The 20450-nt window shown below is 41.9% G+C and overlaps 1 protein-coding gene across 6 annotated transcripts in view; it reads right to left on the reverse strand.

The window, feature by feature from the left end:
• LOC138803460 (coiled-coil domain-containing protein 30-like) overlaps positions 1-20450 on the reverse strand; it is a 103235-nt gene that overhangs the window by 16619 nt on the left and 66166 nt on the right. For 3 of the 6 annotated variants that reach the window (XM_069987504.1, XM_069987505.1, XM_069987501.1), the window contains 5 exons: positions 18064-18273; positions 14925-15076; positions 11554-11698; positions 2991-3103; positions 931-1072 (listed from right to left, as the gene is read on the reverse strand). In XM_069987504.1, the coding sequence (XP_069843605.1) occupies positions 931-1072; positions 2991-3103; positions 11554-11698; positions 14925-15076; positions 18064-18273 (762 nt within the window). Of the gene's footprint in view, positions 1-930; positions 1073-2990; positions 3119-11553; positions 11699-14924; positions 15077-18063; positions 18274-20450 lie in introns of all 6 variants that reach the window. The other 3 variants (XM_069987502.1, XM_069987500.1, XM_069987499.1) reach the window with 1 other exon arrangement.

Raw genomic sequence — 20450 nt, forward strand, 5'->3', positions numbered from 1 at the left:
TTGTCCTCCATCATAATTTACATAATTTTAGGATATTAAGACCATTCTGTTACAAGGTTCCATTCATTGGTCCCATTTCATTTTTATACATATATCAGTGATTCACAAGAGCAGTAAGACAAACAAAGATATCAGGGAAAAAGAGTCAGAATTGGTGCTAGGCACTGGTGGCCCACACCTGTAATCCTAACTACTAAGGATGCTGAGATCTGAGGATCAGGGTTCAAAGCCAGCCCAGGCGGGAATGTCCACTCTTATCTCCAGTAAACCACCAGAAAACTTGAAGTGGCGCTGTGGCTCAAGTGGTAGAGCGCTTGCCTTGGGTTGAAGAGCTCAGGGGCAGCGCCCAGGCTGAGAATTGGCAAAGAATTAAGGATTACCTGTTGACTTAGCCATTTAAAAACTAACAAGCACCTGCCTAGAAAACACAAAGCTCTGAGTTCACACCGTAGTACTGACCAAAAAGAAAAAACTCCTACCCTTTTGAGCAAGTATTTAAGGACAATAAGACAAAGAAAGAAATAAAGGCCTTCCAATTTGGACTATACAGTGAGTTTGAGGCCAGCTCGAGCTAAAGACCCTGATTTAGAAACTAAAAACAAACAATACATAAAAATGGACACTGGCGTTTGAGGCAGAATGAGAGCCACATAAAGCAGGAATGGGCTACTGAGGGTGGTTTGGAAGCCTCCGCTGAGGAGTGTTGAACACGGTCGTGTTCATTCGAAAGCAAGATGTAAATTGGCAGTGCAGACTTTTGTAAGTGTCCAGTTTGGGTTAGGAACTCTATATATCTTATACTCTGTTTGGTGGGCTTAATGAACTCCTCACATTAAATGACAGAAATGGAAACAAGGGCTATGGAGAGCCAAAGATAATGAGTGGGCTTTCTCCACCAGCACCAACAGTGCCCTTTTATATTTTTCTCACCATTTCAATCTTTTGCTGCAGTTTTCCAGTTTCATCTTCAAGTTGTTTAATTTTCCTGTTTCGTATTTCTACTTCATGAGTGTAATGATCCTTCACCTTTCGAAGCCTTGCTCTGTGGTGGTTTTGCTTCTCATTGTTGTTTCTACAAAAGTAAATCTGAGTTATCCTGAGGTCTGAACACAGTTGAAATCAATTTTACCTCCTTCACATGCACCTTTCCATGGCTCTCTAACTAGGGTGATGGGCCTGGCACTGAATGTGGGCACCTGTCCTACTTCACATCTTCCTTGCCCTATGTGGGAGGTGAACCAAAGATCACAGAACAACAGCACTACTCCTCCCCATGGAGTCAAGTTACTGGCTGGCCCTCGTTTCAACTGATGGTAGTGGTCCTCTTTTAACATCTGAGTTCAATTTAGGAAAATCTTTGACTTCTGGTCCCCAACATCTAAATCCTGAGTCCTGCTCCACTGATTAGGTCATTAATCTAAAATTCCCTACTTCCTAAGTACACTTTTTTTTTTTTTTTGCCAGTCCTGAGGCTTGAATTCAGGGCCTGAACACCATCCCTGAACTTCTGTTGCTCAAGGTTAGCATTCTACTGCTTGAGCCACAGCACTACGACTGGATTTTTCTGTTTATGTGGCACTGAGGAATTGAACCCAGGGCTTCATGCATGTAAGACAAACACTCTACCCCTAAGCCACATTCCCAGCCCTAGGAACACTTTTGAACAGTGATATAACCCTGGATATATCTTCAATGTAACTTAAATCTTGTCTCATTTCCAGATCAGTGGGATTATATTGAGTATGGACTTTTAATGCCAATTCTATATAGGGACTCCATGGCCTCAGAAGTCTTGTTCTGATTCTGACACAAATCGATTACTGTCCATAAACACATAAAAAGATGCCTAACATCATTAACCATTAAGAAATACAAAGGAAGGGAAACCAGAGAGAAGGTTTTTCTTTGAAGGGACAAAATGCTATAAAATAGGTTGGGTGATGAATGAATAACTAAAAGTCATATGATTGTTCACTTTTTTGTTTTTATTTTTTGTGCTGATATGGGGTTTGAAGAATGAGCACGTTGCCAGGCTTAGGTGTGTGTGTGTGTGTGTGTGTGTGTGTGTGTGTGTATGTGTGTGTGTGTGTGTGTGTGTGTGTGTGTGTGTGTGTGTGTGTGTGTGTGTGTGTGTGAGAGAGAGGGGGGGGGAGAGGGAGAGAAACAGAGACAGAGACAGAGACAGAGACACAGAGAAAGGGTTTTTAATGCAGAATTCCTAGTCTAGGAATATTAACTGAAATGAAGAGAAAGAGTGGTCCAAGATGAGGACTGAATGTGAGGGAGACATAGGCTGAAGGCTGTGAGAAAGGTTTATTTGGAGAAAAACAAGCTACACTCGAGCAGAGCTCAACAGAAGCTTAAATTCCTTCTCCCTCCCTCTTGGGAAGAAACTAGGCCCCACATCTTCCTAGGAAAAGCCTTGTGGATGGAACTTCTAGAAAGGTTGCTTCAGTGAACATCTCATTGCTTCAACTGGGGCTGGCCCAGTCAGGAACAGTTGCTTTACAGACTTTTCTCTTCTTTCTTTCTTTCTTTCTTTCTTTCTTTCTTTCTTTCTTTCTTTCTTTCTTTCTTTCTTTCTTTCCTCTTTCTTTCTTTCTTTCTTTCTTTCTTTCTTTCTTTCTTTCTTTCTCTCTCCCTTCCTTCCTTCCTTCCTTCCTTCCTTCCTTCCTTCCTTCCTTCCTTCCTTTCTTTCTTTCTTTCTTTCTTTCTCTTTCTCTCTTTTTTGCTTTCTCTCTCTCTCTTTTTCATTTTTTGTTGGTCTTGGGGTTTGAACTCAGGGCCTGGGCACTGTTCCTGAGCCCCTCTGTGCTTAGGGCTGGCGTTCTACCACTTGAGCCACAGTGCTACTTCTGGCTTTTTCTGTGTATGTGGTACTAAAGAATCTAAACTTGGGGCTTCATGTATGCAAGGCAAGCACTTTACCATTGAGCCACATTCCCAGCCCTCTCAGACTTTTCTTCCAAAGAGAACTGGTGTCACTTTACCTTACATGCTCACCAAGTTGCTCAAAAAACCTCCCAAGTGCTTCCCAGAGGGCTTCCTTCTCCTGCTGTGACTCAGTCAGCCTCTCTGACAGTAACAGGTTGCTCTTGACAGTCTGAAAAATACATACCTTTAAACAAGAAAACACTGCACTGATAAAAGGTATGATGTTGGAGGAATGTGAATTGGCAGAGTTGTTCTGCCAATTGAAAAATGCTTACAGTCATCTCAGCTGCTGAGATCACAGCATCACTTGTTGAGTTCCTGGAAGCCAGCCGCTGCTTGGTGCGGCTTTTCCTCTTGGTTTTCCTATATGACTTGTGTGTATTATTTATTTATTTATTTGTTTGTTTATTTATTTATTTATTTTGCTGGTTGTGGGGCCTGAACTCTGGGCCTGGGCGCTGTCCCTCAGCTCTTCAGCTCAAGGCTAGTGCTCTACCACTTGAGCCATAGTGCCACTTCTGGCTTTTTCTGCTTATGTGATGCTGAGGAATCGAGCCCAGGACCTCATGCATACAAGACAAGAACTCTACCACTGAGCTACCTTCCCAGCCCCTTCCTATATGACTTGTAAATATCCAATTTGCTATGTTAAAACCCATTCAGGTTGAAGTGTTGTGATATTATATAATTTCTGGCTTTTTTCCTAGGGTTTTTTTCCTAGGGTTTTTGGTTTTTGTTTTTGTCAGTCTTGGGGCTTGAACTCTGGGCCTGGGCGCTGTCCCTCAGCTCTTCAGCTCAAGGCGAGCGCTCTACCACTTGAGCTACAGCGCCACTTCCGGTTTTCTGGTGGTTTTTATTAGAGATAGGAGTCTCACGGTCTTTCCTGCCCGGGCTGGCTTTGAACCGCGATCCTCAGATCTCAGCCTCCTGAGTAGCTAGGATTACAGGCGTGAGCCACCAGCGCCCGGCCTTGAATTTTTTTTAAAGAGGATGCTCATATGACGTCCATGGATACAGCATTGCTTGCTTATTGGTGGGGACTAATTCACACATGTCTGAAGTCAAAGACGTAGAAGTAGTGGTGTCAGAATAGAGGAATAAAGAGGTAGCTTGTTTTTTTCACAAGTACATAAACAATTTTCTCTTGATCTAGCCTTGTCTAATAAAGTATTTGGTTCTAGAAGTAACTGTAGTAACTAGAAATTCACAGTTAGGAATCTGACCTAAGGATTAGATTTGAAAATTCAGGTTGAATCTCTGTTATCCAAAATGCTTAAGGCCAGAAATATTTCAGATTTAGAATTTCAGATTTGGGGATGTTTGTATTTATAGGATGAGGAATCTAGAGAAGGAGAGCCAAGTCCATTCATTTATGCCTCTTATACATCATATTCACATAGCCTGAAAGTAATTTTATACAATATTTTTAGTGCCCCATGTGTGGTGTCATGTCAGTATCCAAAAAGTTTGTTTTTTTTTTTTTTTTTTTTTTTTGAGATTGGAATGGGCTGTCACTATGTTTCCCAGACTGTTGTGGAACTCCTGAACTCAAGCAATCCTCCTGCCTCAGCTTCCTGTATAGCATAGGACGTACAGATATGCGCCATCAGGCCTAGCGCCAAAATTTCCAGATTTAAGAGTTCAGATTAGTAGCATTTGACTTGTAATTTGGTTTTATTCCTACTCCTTAGTAACTCATGGCAAGAGAGTTTATTAAATTATCAACTTCTAGTTACCTAAAGTGAAGTACTTTGGGATACCATATAACTAATATTAATGTTCTGGTTTTGATATGAAGGGTCTCCCAAAAGGTGCATGTGTCTTTGGGAGGGTAAGGGAGGCACAGAAATGGAGGGTCAAAAGGGTGAACTAATGCAACAGTGGCTCTCACTAGACACTCTGAACTATATAACTTGTGGGTGGGGATGGGAGGGAAAAACTGGGAGAGATGGAGGCAAAGAGTGACATTGTCCAAAAGGCACATATGTTGGTTGCCAGCTTGTAGCCTTTTAGGGAGTGACTAAGTCTGAAGATTCTGGCCCAATCAGTGGATTAATCCCTTGGTGGATGTATAATAAGACAGCATTTTGGGGGAGGGGCCTAGTTGGAGCAAGCAGATCACGAGGAGTTTGTGCTGGAAAGATATACTGTGTACCGGACCCCTTCTTCTGTCTGTCTTTGTCTGTCCTGCTTCTGGCTGCTGTGAGATGAGCGGCTTTACCCCACCATTCACTTCCTGCCATGCTGCTCTGCCCCACTTGGAGTGTGAAAGCAATGGAGCTGACCATGAACTGCAATGACGCAAACTAGGAGCCAAAATAAGTCTTTCCCCAAGTTTTCTGTCACAGTGAAGAAGACTAACAAAACTAAAGATGTTACAATGGAATTGAGAGCCACAGGGGCTATGGAGAGAGCTAGTCACTGATGATCATGTTAATTTGCTTAACAAGAAAATACCCAACTGGGGGATTTAACTACTGGAACAAGACATTGCCAGAGAGCTTCCATGAGTGCCTTAAAATAACTTTTCTTATAGTCAGACAATATAACAACAAAAACAACAACAAAACCCAGGTTCCAGATTTTTAGATTTACAGCACAGATTGATTTGATTGCCTTTCCAGGTCTATTATGTGAAAAATAGGGCTTGGGAAATGGATAGCAAAACTCAATTTGGAACAAAGGATTCTGATAGGACCTTCAATTTCAATGAGCTGATGCCAGAATAAACAGTCCTTTCTCTGTTGTCTACAGAGATACAACCAAACCTGTGCTTTAAGATATGTATGGAGCTGGGCACCAGTTCCTCACACCTGTAATCCTAGTTACTCAGGAGGCTGAGACCTAAGGATCACAGTTCAAAACCAGCCTGGGCAGGAAGGTCCATGGGAGTCTTATCTCCAATAAACCACGAGAAAACCCAGAAGTGGCACTGTGGCTCAAATAGTAGAGCGCTAGCCTTGAGCTGAAAAGCTGAGGGACAGTGCCCAGGCCCAGAATTGCCCCACAACTGACAAAAAAAAAATCTGTATGGACTTCACTTAAGGCAGATACCTTGTAAGCAGATGCCCACTGTCTCCTTACACCACTTCTCCATCATCACTCCTTCTCACACCTCCAGTCAGACCAGCACAGGTAGGAAGAGGGAGTTGAGAATAAAGCCTAAGGGACTGCCATATTAAAACAAGAGCAGGATTTTGCCAACTTTAATTGGCAGACTCCCAAGGAACATGTGTGGGAATGTCTTTGTTGGAAGTTAAAGTTGGGAAGAAGGCAAAACACGTAATAGGTCAAGTTTATTGATATCAATGAATGTGTGAACCTGAACCTCTAAGAATGACTTTAATATTTTGCTTGATTGCTTTAATGAAACTTGGGACAATACCCAACGGTGTTAAATGGCATGAAAATGCCATACTTTTTTTTCAGTTTTTAAATTTCTTTAAGTAATTATATAAATTTCACAGTATTGTGGTACAGTGATACTTAGGTAAAGTCACCAACACATTTTACACTTCACAATGCAAATTGTCATTATCTTGATCTACAAAGCTTATGAACCCTACAGACTTTATCAATAAGACTTTCTTCTGAATTGGGTGATTTGTACATTTCTTTCCTTTTGCTTAGCCTCAGCTGTTTCCTCTTTCTCTCTCATTCCTCCCTCCCATCGCCACCCTTGAGTTGCTTAGTTCATTACTTTCATCAATGTCCAGTGCAGCTGATTGGCCACTCTGCTGTATTTTTTATGTATACACCATATATGGAGTCAAGAGCATAGTCATCTAGAAACTATATAACAAATTAAGATGAGGTCCTTTGTTTCTTTGTCATATCTAAGATGTCATACTTTTTTTTTCCATAAGGGAGAGGAAGAAAACTGAAGTCTTAAGCAGACAGGAAATTTGGAGTGAATTTGTCATGGATGACTTGGTGACTTTCCTCATAACTAAGGGGTTCCAGAAGAACACAGTGGCCACTTTATCACAGTTTTATACTGGTAAGGCAGCACTAGATTACTTAAGATGCTCTTAGTGCTAACATGCTGCGAAGGAGGGCTTAGGTGCCAACTCTGGCACAGCTCCCTGATTTTAATAGAGCTGATGGATTACAGAATGTCAGAGGTCAAATGGCAGTACTCAAATCTTAGATAAGAAGTGGGCATTGATACTAATTACTAATTACTAACAGTTAATAGGGCCAGGAATATAGTCAAATAGTTCAATGCTAGCAGTCTGTTTGTGGTTAACTGTCCACAATGATAGATGGGCAGCCAACAGATTCTGAGTTGTATATTGTTTTGTTTGTTTTTTGAGACAAGGTCTCACTATAGACCAGGCTAGTCTATAACTAATGATCTTTGGGATCAGTTTCCTAAGTGTTAGGATTGTACAGGTATAGCATCAGGCTGGAATTAAGTTATGTTTTAAAATAAATGAACAAACAAACAAATAAATGTTCGTGGTTCTGGTGAACAGAACTTGTCTTTGGTGATATGGGTAAAGAGTAATGGCCTTTTCTTGATCTGTCCCTAAATCTGAGGTAGTTCATAGACCCAGAGCCCTTTGAATGTTGGGAATGCCAAGTGACATCTGTACCACTGTTACAGTATGTGGTTCTCCTTTATACTTCCCACAAGAGATCTATAGATTGTGTGTGTGTATATGTGTGTGTGTGTGTGTGTGTGTGTGTGTGTGTGTGTGTGTGTGTGTGTGTGTGTGTGTGTGTGTGTACTCAGGGCTTGAACTCAGGGCCTGGGCACTCCCTGGGGCTTTTTTTCCCCCAAATCTTGTGTCCTATCATTTGAGCTACAGCTCCACTTTAGGCTTTTTCCTTGTTAATTGGAGGTAAGAGTCTCATGGACTTTCCCACCTAGCCTAACTGGAACCATGATCCTCAGAATCTAGCCTCCTGGATAGTTAGGATTTCAGGCATAAGCAACCACAGTAAAAATAAGTAAAATATGATCTTCAGCAATTCAGTGGTTTAGCATACATTTTACAGTAGGCCTAGTGGTTTTGTAAATCTCTCCCATATTTTTTCCCTACTGTCACAACAGACTGTCTGGAATTGGTCCTCATTGGCTTTTGGACCTGAGGAGTGAAGGGTATTGATAGTAGAAAAGGCCAAGTGCTTAGCAGTGCCCCTTGAATCTGTATATGCATTTGCTCCTTCATCTCTCAAGCCATCTTCAAGGCTCCAAGTTTTAATGATGCCCAAAGGAAGATACTTCGGTTGTTTTCAGTTTTGGTAATTATAAACAAATATGCTATACACAACCATGTTCAGGGTTTGGTTAAAATCCAAGGAACATGATGATTTGGTCATGTAGTAAGAGTATATGTGTATAGATATGTATGCAGACCATTGAGCTGTTTTCCTTACCATCAGCAAGGACAGATACTTTAGGTTTACATCCCGGCTGGAATTAAATGAAGTCAATGTTGTGGAATTTGGCAGTGCAAATGGGTGGGGGAATGGGTGGGGAATTGTTATGAGTTGCAATCCCCCAAGGGCATATCATGTAGAAGTTCCCCTCTAGTACAAGTTTATTGAGTTTTTTTTATCATGAAATGATGTTGGATTTTTATCAAGTCCTTTATAAAAAAGAAAACAGAGGAGACTTATTTAAGCAAAAGCTAGATTTTATAAAGCAGAGCTGATCATAAATATCCACTTTTTTCTATAGCCTTGTGATCTCTGCTGGGATCACAGGCATGTGTCAAACCCAGTTGTCTCTACATATTTTGAGGCTTTGTTTGAAAACAAAAACAAATTAAAGATTGTTGTATCTTCCTGAAGAATTGACCTTTATTTTTCCTTCATTGCTGGGCCTCATACTTGCTCAGTTGGCTTGGCTGGCACTCTTTTACATCTAGCCCTGCATTTTGCTAGTTATTTTGGACACAAAGTCTCACAGACTTTTCTGCTTGGACTGGCCTCCAACATTGACCTTCCAGATGCCTGGCTGCTGAGTAGTTAGGATTACAGGCCACTAGTGCCCAGTAACCCTTTTGTCATTAAATAATATTACTCTACCTTATTCTGAAGTTTGCTGTCTGAAATTAACCTAACAACTCCCACTTTATTTTGATTACCTTTTAGCATATTATATCTTTATCCATTTACTCTTCATTTATATGTATATTTGTATGTAAGTAGGCTGTTTTTCCTTTTTCATGTTTTCTTGTATCTTCGGCATGCTAGACAATTGCTCTATCACACTAAGCTACATCCTGAGTCAGGGATCTGGTTATCTGTTCAACTCTGGCATTGTCTTTAGTTGGTACATTTAGACCAATGCCATCTAAAGGGGTAATTGGTATGACTAGATTAGTATTTACTAGATTTGTTATGTTTTTCTACTACTTGCCCTTGTTCTTTGTTCTTTGCTTTGTCTTCCACATTTTCCCACCATTTGTGGTTTGAGTATTTTACACAATTCTTTTTCTATCTTTTTTTTTCACTTGTAGTTGTATCAGGAAAGGTTCTGGGTTGCTGAACATGTACTTAGAGGTAGAGAAAGGGTGGTGTGTCCAGAGAGGTCATGGGAGTGCCATGTCCCTTCCCTCACACTTTCCCTACACATCTTCTTTATCTGACTGTTTCTGCATTGTATTCTTTTATAATAACCCAGTAACCTGAGTTTCATGAGCCTTTCTAACAAATGATCAGATTCAACAGAGGGTTGTAGTAGACTCAGACTTAGAACATAGAGGTAAACTCATACTGGCAATTGGCATGGGGAAATGTGGGAGGTCTTATAGGTCTGAGCCCTTACCTTGTAGGATCAAATGCCATCTCCCAGAAAGTAGTGTCAGATTGAGTTAAATGTGTTCACACCATGGGGTCCACGTGGAATTAAGAGAATTGTTTAGGATGGGAAAAGAAAACCCCACACATCTGAGCGACAGAAGTGAAGCTGTAAGAGTGGCACTAGCATAGAAAGACAAAGGAGGCTTTGTTCTCTAATGTTAGCAGCTAGAAGAATGGGCAGACAGAGCTGAGACAACCGAAGGGGCTTCAGGGAGAGTTCCTGAAGATTCCCCACTTGGGTGTTGTAGGAAATGGCTTCCCCGTAGTTTCCTAACTTATGGATTTATTGAAAACCAACTGCAGCTCCTCTAACCTTATCTCCCCTTGTCCTCCTCGCCACAGTTTCCCAAGCATCTCTTCCCACATACTAACTCTCTTCTTGCTTGCATGGATGTCAGGCACACCACCCCAAATATGGCTGTAGACCAGAATATACCATTCCAAAATATACTTCTTTAGCACAGTGCAAGCTAGTTATTCTGAGAAACCACAGATACTGGTGTAGCTATCAAAAGCTGTCCTTTTGTAAAAGAAATTTACATCTAGACAGCAAATCTAGGTCAGTAGAAGTATCTGTGTCAGGAAGAGGGCTGCTCCAGACAATTTTAATCATTGGAGAGATTTTAATTCACATATAAGACATCCTTCAGCCACAACAGTCTTCCATAATGTGTCCCCTTTATGTCCCAATGCGCTCTTCATTTCTGTAGCTGAGGATGCTACACATACTTCAGCCACATGTCCTCTCCCCCCCCTCCCCAACCTTTTTTTTTTTTTTTTGCCAGTCCTGGGGCTTGAGCTCAGGAGCCTGGGCACTGTCCCTGAGCTCCTTTTTTTTTGGTCTGTCGTGGGGCTTGAACTCTGGGCTTGGGCGCTGTCCCTCAGCTCTTCAGCTCAAGGCTAGCACTCTACTACTTGAGCCACAGTGCCACTCTAGCTTTTTCTTGATTGAATTGTAGATAAGGGTCTGCATTCACTAGCTTTGAACCATGATCCTCAGATCTCAGCCTCCTGAGTAGCTATGATTACAGGTGTAAGCCACCGGTGCCGGTCCCTGAGCTTCTTTTGCTTAAGGCTAGCACTCTACCACTTGAGCCACAGCACCACTTTTGGCTTTTTCTGTTTATGTGGTACTGAGGAATCGAACCCAGGGCTTCATGTATGCTAGGCAAGCACTCTACCACTAAGCCACATTCCCAGCCCCATGACCCTTCTTAGTTTCATACTTTGTGAGGCATTCATGGATGTGCTCATACTAAAAATGGGGTTTTCTCCTGTTAATATGTTTTGTGTCAATTTTATTTGTAGCCCAACCAAAGTAGATTCTGCTTTCTGTTTTTTTTTTTCTTTCTAAGATCATGACTTAAAATTGATATCTGACTCTTTGACTCATTGGCTGGTGTTCTACTATCTGAGCTAAGCCTCCAAACTCTTGATTCTAATTTTTTTTTTGTTGGTTGTGGGGCTTGAACTCAGGGTTTGGGTGCTGTCCCTGAGCTCTTTTGCCCAAGGCTAGTGCTCTATCCAGTTTGAGCTATAGTTCCACTTCTAGTTATTTAGTGACTAATTGAATAAGAATCTTACAGACTTTCGTGCCCAGGCTGGCTTTGAACTGCAATCCTCAGATCTTAGCCTCCTGAGTAGCTAGGATTACAGGCATGAGCCACTAGCACCTGGGTGATTCTGCTTTCTTGATAGAACTTCTCAACCTCCTGGGTACAATGAGGCCTTCAGTTGTAATTGGTTATTATTCAGGTCTATGGGAATAGGAAAACTGTCAAGCATATCTATTTGCATGCTTACTTGTTCGTATTCTCTTTTTGTCTCTTCTAGTTGTTTAAGGACAGCTGCTTGTTGCTGAGAACTGGTCAATTCCAATTGGTTCTCTTTGTTCTGTAGGGTTTTTACTTGTTTTTGTAGCTCATTCACATTCTGATCCAGGAGTATCCTGAGGAAAATTATTCACATTAAATCACTCTGTGTATTTATTTCCACACTTTGCTAATGAAATCTAAGATTATTAGGCTTCCACAGAGGATTTTTTTGGGGGGAGGGGCATTCAGCAAAGTAGAGTACAAGGTAAGATAAAAGAACTGACACAGAGACCATCTTTGTGATAGTCGCTTTTTAAAATTCTCTCACCATCCAAACAACCCAGGAGCAAGAAACATTTTTCCTTATTTCAGAGACGAGGAAGATATGTCACAGAGCAGCCAGAACAGGGCTGATGCAGGCTCGCATCCTGAATCCCACTCCCACCTTCTTCCTCAGTACCTTATGAGGTGAGCCCTGGATCTTCAGGGCTCAACATAGGCTCCTGAATTACAATCACTGCTGATACTAATGTACACGTCAGCGCTGCTACAAGCCTGAATTTGGTGAGGAAATGCTTCCTCTGGCAAAAGAGTGTCATTAACACTTCATTCTTGCACAGAGTCACATTGGATTAGTTTCTGGAAAGAATTTCTGAGGGTTTCAAACCAAGAAACCACTCTGTACTGAAGGAGATGCACCTTGAATCTCCATTCTCAATTTCTGATCAAGGGATAAAGAGATAAACCTTGAAACTGAAAGGGAAGTATTAGTCTGCTGAAATTTAAAAAAAATGAGTTTTCTGTACTAAACAAAATCTAAGCCAGCCTGGGCAGGAAAGCCAGCTCTCTAACTAATTCCTCCTCCCCCAAGGCCAGAAGTGGAACTGTGGCTCAAGTGGTAGAGCACTAGCCTTGAGTGAAAAACTTGGGAACAGTGTCTAGTACTCCCCAGTACTCCCCCCATCTCCATCCCTGACATAAAATCAAGGATTTGAAAACTAAAAAAATAGGAAGTCAAAATTAAAAGAGTGCTGGCAACCGGTGGCTTACACCTATAATCCTAGCTACTCAGGAGGCTGAGAGCTGAGGGTCACGGTTCAAAGCCAGCCTGGGCAGGATAGTCTGTGAGACTCTTTTTTTTTTTTGTTTCTTTCTTTTTTTGCTGGTCGTGGGGCCTGAACTCTGGGCCTGGGTGCTGTCCTTCTGTTCTTCAGCTCAAGGCTAGCATTCTACCACTTGAGCCACAGCACCACTTCCAGATTTTTCTGCTTATGTGGTGCTGAGGAATTGAACCCAGGGCCTCATGCTTGCTAGGCATGCACTCTACCACTGAGCCAACTTCCCAGCTCCTCTGTGAGTCTCTTATCTCCAATAAACCACCAGAAAAACTAGTCTAGGGCCTTGAGCTGAAGTACTGAGGGACAACACCCAGGTCTAGAGTTTAAGCCCCACAACTGACAAAAACAAAAACAAAAACACAAAATTAAAAGAGTAGACCATGAATATATCAGAAATTATTTCAACTATTATAAAGAGAATTTCAACCATCAAGTATATTGATAAGATAACTTTTTCCCCTATAGCCTGAGGCTACTTTCCCAAGTTATAAAACAATCTGTACTGTGTAGTCTCCTCTCAGTGGAAATTTTTTTTTTGGCCAGTCCTGAAGCTTGAACTCAGGGCCTGGGCACTGTTTCTGAGCTTCTTTTGCTGAAGACTAGCACTCTACCACCTACACCACAGATAGTACTCTACCACTTGAACCACAGCACCATGTCCTGCTTTTTCTGTTTATGTGGTAGTGAGGAATGGAACCCAGGGCTTCATGCATGCTAGCACTCTACCACTAAGCCACATTCCCAGCCCGGTGGAAGCCTATTCTTTCTCCTACATGTAGTTTCACAATTGATTTTATGTATTTCTTCTAAAAAAAACCCTCAGAAAATAGCATTCCAACTTTAAAGATACAAAGACCAAGTTTCAGAAAAGTTAAATATCCTTTTTCACTGTTTTAATAATTTTATTTATTTATTTTTAAAGTTTCACACAGGTATTTCCTAACCAATCCTTCATGACTCCAGTTGCTAAGACTATTGGGACAATAAATATGGTGCTTTTAGTTCCTGTTACTTTCATTCATACTAGCCAATGTTTGGCAATGTTAATGCAAGCTCATATTTTGTTAAACCTATTATATGGGCATCCCTAATAGGGTTGCTTTCTTCCAGAGATGATGATGATGATTATTATTATTATTTTGCTTATGTGGTACTGAGGAATCGAACCCAGGGCCTCAGGCATGCAAGGCAAGCACTCTACCACTGAGCCACCTTCCCAGCCCTCTTCCAGAGATTATTTGGATATGATCAGTTTACCTTGTGGCAAGTCTCCTCAACTTTTTCTGAATCCAGATGGTTATATTCTCCTTTGCTTGGCAGCTTGGGCATCATTCACCATCTGTGTGTGTGTGTGTGTGTGTGTGTGTGTGTGTGTGTGTGTGTGTGTGTGTGTGTGTGTGCGCGTGTATGTGTGTGTGTTGGTCATGGGGCTTGAACTCTGGGCCTGGGTGCTGTCCCTTAGCCCTTCAGTTCAAGGCTAGCACTCTACCACTTGAATCACAGTGCCACTTCCAGTTTTCTGGTGGTTAATTGGAGATTAAGTCTCATAGACTTTCCTGCCTGGACTAGCTAGGATTAGAGGCATGAGCCACTGGCACCTAGCTCATTCACAAATTTTATTTTAACATCTTGTGCATCTGCTCTTGTGGATTTCTCTGATTGTTACAAGTTAAGATAGCCTGACATCTTGTTAGGCATGGTGGTCGAGGTGAGTCATCTCCACAGCACCTCACTAAGTAAATTCATTATTCACAACACTCACTCAAATACCCATTCAGCCAATAAATGTTTGGCTATTGAATGTTAAGTCCTATGCTAGAATTTTCAACTACAGCTGGAAGTTTCTGGGCAGTCCTGGTACTTGGAAGTTGGCCTGGGTGAAAAACTTGTGATCCTATCTAAAAGCAAACTAAAAACAAAAAGGGCTGGGGTGTGGGGTAAAATGCTTACCTAATAAGCATTAGGTACTGAGTTCAACCCCTTGTATTATCACACAAAAAAGCAAATCCCAGAATATCAGATTTCATAGGCAATCTGGCCATTCAAGAAAATTTACCAGTATACCAGTAGGTCCCAGAATAGAGACAAATAGTGTCTGCCTTTAGGAATCCCACAGTCTGGTTCCAGAGGCAAAGAGGACAATAATCAGTTCAGAATGGTGTGACGAATGTGAGCTTACTTCTGAGCTGATAGGCACAAGCCTGGTGAGACCACAGGAAACGCAGCTCTCTGCTCCTCTTACCTCCTCTGCTGTTCTTCCTGATACTGCTGCTGCAACTTGGCTTCATTTTGTATGGTTTCTTTCATCTTTTCCTCTAGTTCCTTCTTCAAAATACAAGTGTCTGAGAGATAGGCTTGCTGAGCATGCTCTAACTTCTGCTGCAAGTCCAAAATCTTGAATGAAAAAGTTTACAAGTCAGATGTTAGGAAGAGTGTGACCTTTTCTTTTTTTCTTCTTCAATTTAGGGGAACAGCATGTAGATATCAATGACAGCAGTGCTAACATACAAATCTGATCCTAAGGAAGGAGTGTGGCAAGATGTAACTGTAAAATAAATTACTTATTTGCCATATGGGGTATATTTATAGAATTCAATATGTATACATAAAGTAAGTTATAAAATCAAAAGAATCTTTCTCATTACTATCTCTGTTTTCCTCCAGCAAATAAGTATCCACTGGTATACTTCCAGAGATTCATAAACAGATCACAGATAGCTATTTTTCACATGTACAAACATTCTATACAGTGACGTACTACAATAAGTTTATGCCTCTTTTGTGTGTGTGTGTGTGTGTGTGTGTGTGTGTGTGTGTGTGTGTGTGTGTGTGTGTGTGTGTGTGTGTGTGTGTGTGTGTGTGTGTGTGTGTGTGTGTTCTGAAGCCTGAACTCAGGGCCTGGGCTTGTCCTTGACTTTTTTGCTCAAAGCTATTATTCTACCACTTGAACCACAGCTCCACTTCTGGTTCTGGCTTTTTTTCGTGGGTAACTAGAGATAATAGTTTCATGGATTTTCCTGCCTGGTCTGGTTTTGAATCAAGATCCTCAGATCTCAGCTTCCTGAGTAGCTAGTGTTTGCAGTGTGAACTCCCTGTGCCTGGCTACACTTGGCTTTTTGTTTTTAAACAATACATTTAGTGATTTTCCTTGTATGTATGCATAAATTGTCTTCTTTACTACAGCTGCAAGTACCATTCTACTGTAAGGATATGACTGGCACCTACCGAAAGACATTCTAGTCTAATAGTTTTACAATATCTGTAGAATAAGTGTGATTTTCTAGGGCAAATTCTAGCTAATATAGCTCATAAAGATACTATCTCATCTCCATAGCTTAGTACAATCCATTGTTCAACCTCATAAATAGAATCCTAGGCTTCTATGTGATGGCTTCTTTAATTCAACATCAACTTTTTGAATCTACTTTAGATTGTAGTCATCTTATTTTTTCAGGGGTACTGGGGCTGAACTCAGGGCCTGATTCTTGCCAGGCAGGTGCTCTACTACTTGGGCCCACAACTTTTTTCTGCTTCTGTTATTCCTTGAATAAAGTCTGGCGGGTCTGCCCTGGACTTCTTCCAATTTATGCTTCCTATGTAGCTGGAATGACAGTTGTCAACTACAATACCTAACTAGTTTGCTGAGACGGGATCTCACTAACTTGTCAATGGTGGAAGGTGTGCCCAAATCATAGTCTTCCTATCTTTGCCTTCTGAATAGTTGGAAATATAGGCATGAGCCACCATGCCAGGTCTGGCATCTTGGGTTTTTTGTTTTGTTTTTGTTTTTGCCAGTCCTGGGGCTTGAACTCAGGGCCTGAGCACTGGCCCTGAGCACTCTATCCCTTGAGCCTCAGTGCCACTTCTGGCTTTTTCTGTGTATGTGGTACTGGGGAATCAAACCCAGGGCTTCATGCATACTAGGCAAGCACTCTACCACTAAGCCACATTCCCAGCCTAATGATTGCTTTAGCTTTGACTCATACAAAGTTGCACATCAAAATGTGTAGTTGAGCTGGGCACCAATGGCTCATACCTGTAATCATAGCTACTCAGGAGGCTGAGATCTGAGGATCATGGTTCAAAGCTAGTCAGTGCAGTAAAGCCTGTGAGACCCTTATCTCCAATTCAATCAAGAAAAAGCTAGAAGTGGAGCTATGGCTCAACTGATAGAGTGATAACCTTGGGCAAAGGGAGCTCAGGGACAGTGCCCAGGCCCAGAGTTCAAGCCTCAGGACTGGCAAAAATAATAGATAGATAGATAGATAGATAGAGTGCAGCTATGCACTACTGCCACCTAGTGTTAGACTATCTAAAATGCAGGGGTAATGTTTGAAAATGTTTCATTCATTTCACAACAAAAATCCCTGTAAGAATTACAAAATAGGAAGTGGCGCTGTAGTTCAAGTGGTAGAGCGCTCGCCTTGAGCTGAAGAGCTGAGGGACAAGTGCCCAGGCCCAGAGTTCAAGCCCCACAACCACCAAAAAAAAAAAAAAAAGAATTACAAAATAAAAATGACATTAGCAGCTAATATAGATCAAAGGAAAATAAACCATTTAAAATGTGAAAGTGAAGGAATGTGAATATAGTCAACATACTTTATGCACATGTGTGAAGCTTCTTGAAAGTAGTTTGGGCCTGGCAAGGGTAGTTCACTTCTGAAATCCTAGCTACTCAGGAGGCTGACCCCTGGAAGAGTAAGATTCAGAACCAGCCTGGGAGGAAAGTTCATGAGATGCTATTTCCAACTAATCAGCAAAATACTAGACCAGAGGCATGATTCAATTGGTACAGTGCCATCAGTGAGCAAACAAGCCAAGTGAGAGCATGAGGTCTTTGAGTTCGAGAACTGGTACAAGAGGAAGGAAGGAAGGAAGGAAGGAAGGAAGGAAGGAAGGAAGGAAGGAAGGAAAGAAGGAAGGAAGGAAGGAAGGAAGGAAGGAAAGAAGGAAGGAAGGAAGGAGGGAAGAAGGAAGGAAGGAAGGGGAGGGAGGGAGGGAAGGAGGGGATGAGGGAGGGAGGGAAGGAGGGAAAGAGAGAAAGAAAAATAAAGGTAGATGATAGATAGATAGATAGATAGATAGATAGATAGATAGATAGATAGATAGATAGATAGATTTGGGAACCAGGAGGCAGGGGAAAAGAGTGACAGAGGAGGTGAATATGATCAAGATAACTTGTACATCATGTAAATTTTAAACATGAGATGTACTGGAATTATAAAAGCTGGTAAAATAAAAAAAGGAAAACAAAGGAGGGAAAATAAAATATTAGAATTCTGCCAGATTTGTGCCATTTTCTAGTTCTTAAAATCCTTAAGGAAAAGGGTTTCTGTGGTGGTAATGAGTGTATACTAGGTATTAAGTGTGAGAATAATTACCCTTTCCTGTGCCTCGGCAGCTTTCAGCTTCTCCTGAGCCAGCTTTTCCTGCAGATTGCTCTGTGATTTAATGCTCTGAGCCTGCTTAAGTCCATCCAGCTCCAGCTCCTTGATTTTCTGCTGACATTGCTTCCACTCTGCTGTAAGTGAAGAATACATCTTTGTGCTGTCTAGTAATTTCTCCTGGGTCTGCTTTAGTTCAATTTTCATCTAGGGTTGGGGAATAAATACAAATGATAAAATCAACATGGAATAAGCAGGCCACAATAAGAAGCTATGAAAGAAATTACTTCCTTTAAAAACTAATAAGGCTGGGCAAGTTGGTACATACCTGTAATCCCAGAACTTGGGAGGCTGAGGAGGCAGGAGTTTAAGACCAGCCTAGTCTACACAGAGAGGCCTTGTAATCCCTTCCCCTATTCATAAAGCTGACAAATAAATACCCACACCATTGGCTCCGTGTGGCGCTCCATGCTTTAGTAAACTTTACCTAAGTCCCTCCCATCAGACTGGCTGGACAAAGGAATTTTTCTAGTACTCTCCATGTTTGCAGAGCTTAAACTTTTCCCATTCTTTCTTTAATCTCTCCAAACTGGCTTTCATGGCTATAACCCCCAGAATTGTTTTGCCAAGGGCGCCAACTGATCACCCCAGTGTCACAATAAGCCCGGGGTGCAAATGACTTGTCAGGAGCACCCACTGTCTCCATCTCCTGCTTGCCACCTCTCTGCTACTCCCTCTTGCTCTCCTTTGTAGACTCTTCCACTGTTACCCAATCTCTGTATTATTGGATGAGAAAGTGGATGATTCTAGGTTCATTTCTATGATTTGAAGTGTTATTTTTATGTGAGTAACTATCAAGTTTGTTAATGAGCTCTTTGATTCTGATTTCAAGGTTGGTTTTCTCACACACATTTTGGTTTATGCAGGCTTGCCATCAATGCCCAGGTCACCCTTGAGTTTTCCTTTTCTCTTGTGATCCAGTTCCTATCACAGAACCCATGTTGCCACTCTACCTCCACAACTACTAGACATCAACCTAGCCTCGATCAAGCAAGGTGCCCCTCCCCCATCCTGTCACTTCCAGTTTTACTCCTGTGCATTCCCTATGCAGCACCCAACATATTCTCTTTTAAAAAACACTCATGAAGCCGGTTGCCGGTGACTCATGCCTGTAATCCTACCTACGCAGGAGGCTGAGATCTGAGGACTGTGGTTCAAATCCAGTCCAGGCAGAAAAGTCTGTGAGACTCTTATCTCCAATTAACAACCAGAAAACCAGAAGTGGCATTGTGGCCCAAGTGGTAGAGTGCTAACCTTGAGCTGAAGAGCTCAGGGACAGCACCCAGGCCCAGAGTTGAAGCCCCATGACCACCAAAAAACCCAAACCAAACCAGAACACACACACACACACACACACACACACACACACACACACACACACAAACACACACACACACACACACACACACATTGTACTTGACTCCTGTGCTTAAAATCTTTCAGCTGTACTGGGCACCTGGTGGCTCACATTTATAATCTTGGGTACTCTGAAGGTTGAGACATGGAGGATCATAGTTCAAAACTAGCCTGAGAAGAAAAGTTCTCAAGACTCTATCTCCAATTAACCAGCAAGAAAAGCTGGATTTGGTTGGGCAACAGTGGCTCATGACTATAATCCTACTTTCTCAGGAGACTGAGGTCTGAGGATCACAGTTCACAGCCAGCCCAGGCAGGAAAATCTATATTAGTCTTATCTTCAATTAACCACAGAAAAGCCAGAAGTGGAAGTGTGGCTCAAGTTGTAGAGTGGCAGCCTTGAGAGAAAAAAAATCTAAGGGACAGTGTTCAGGTCCTGAATTCAAGCACCAGTGCCACCAGCACACATACACAAGGACATGGCTCACGCGGTAAAGCACCAGCTGTGGGTGAAAAAGCCAGATGAGGGCATAAGGCCCCGAGTGCAGGCCCTGGTACTGGCACACACACGGATATTTTACTAGCAAAGGAACAAATCCCAGCAACTACCTGCCCCTGTGCAATCTGGCCCTTTGTGGTCTCTTTAAAACCATGTTGGGATTCCCTCCTTTCCCACTGAACTGTCACACTGGTTTCTATTTAGAGATTCTGAACACTGAATTCTTTCCACACTTCATTCTGCCAGGAGTCCTTCACCTTTCCCCTCCTTATTATGAACTTGTTGGCCTGTTCTTCAGGTCTCTGCTCAAATATCACTTTGCTTAAATGTCACAATCCTAAAGAGGTTTCCTTACTCATGTTATGGATGCTCTAAACCACACCTATTTCATCCAACAAACTTATCAAAACTGTAATTAAACATGCCTATAGCTATTTGTTTGTCATCCTTCTTCCCCAGGGACCATGCT

Source organism: Dipodomys merriami, unplaced genomic scaffold (assembly GCF_024711535.1).
Source record: "Dipodomys merriami isolate MVZ:Mamm:240054 unplaced genomic scaffold, mDipMer1.0.p SCAF_34, whole genome shotgun sequence".
Classification (NCBI taxonomy): Eukaryota; Metazoa; Chordata; class Mammalia; order Rodentia; family Heteromyidae; genus Dipodomys; species Dipodomys merriami.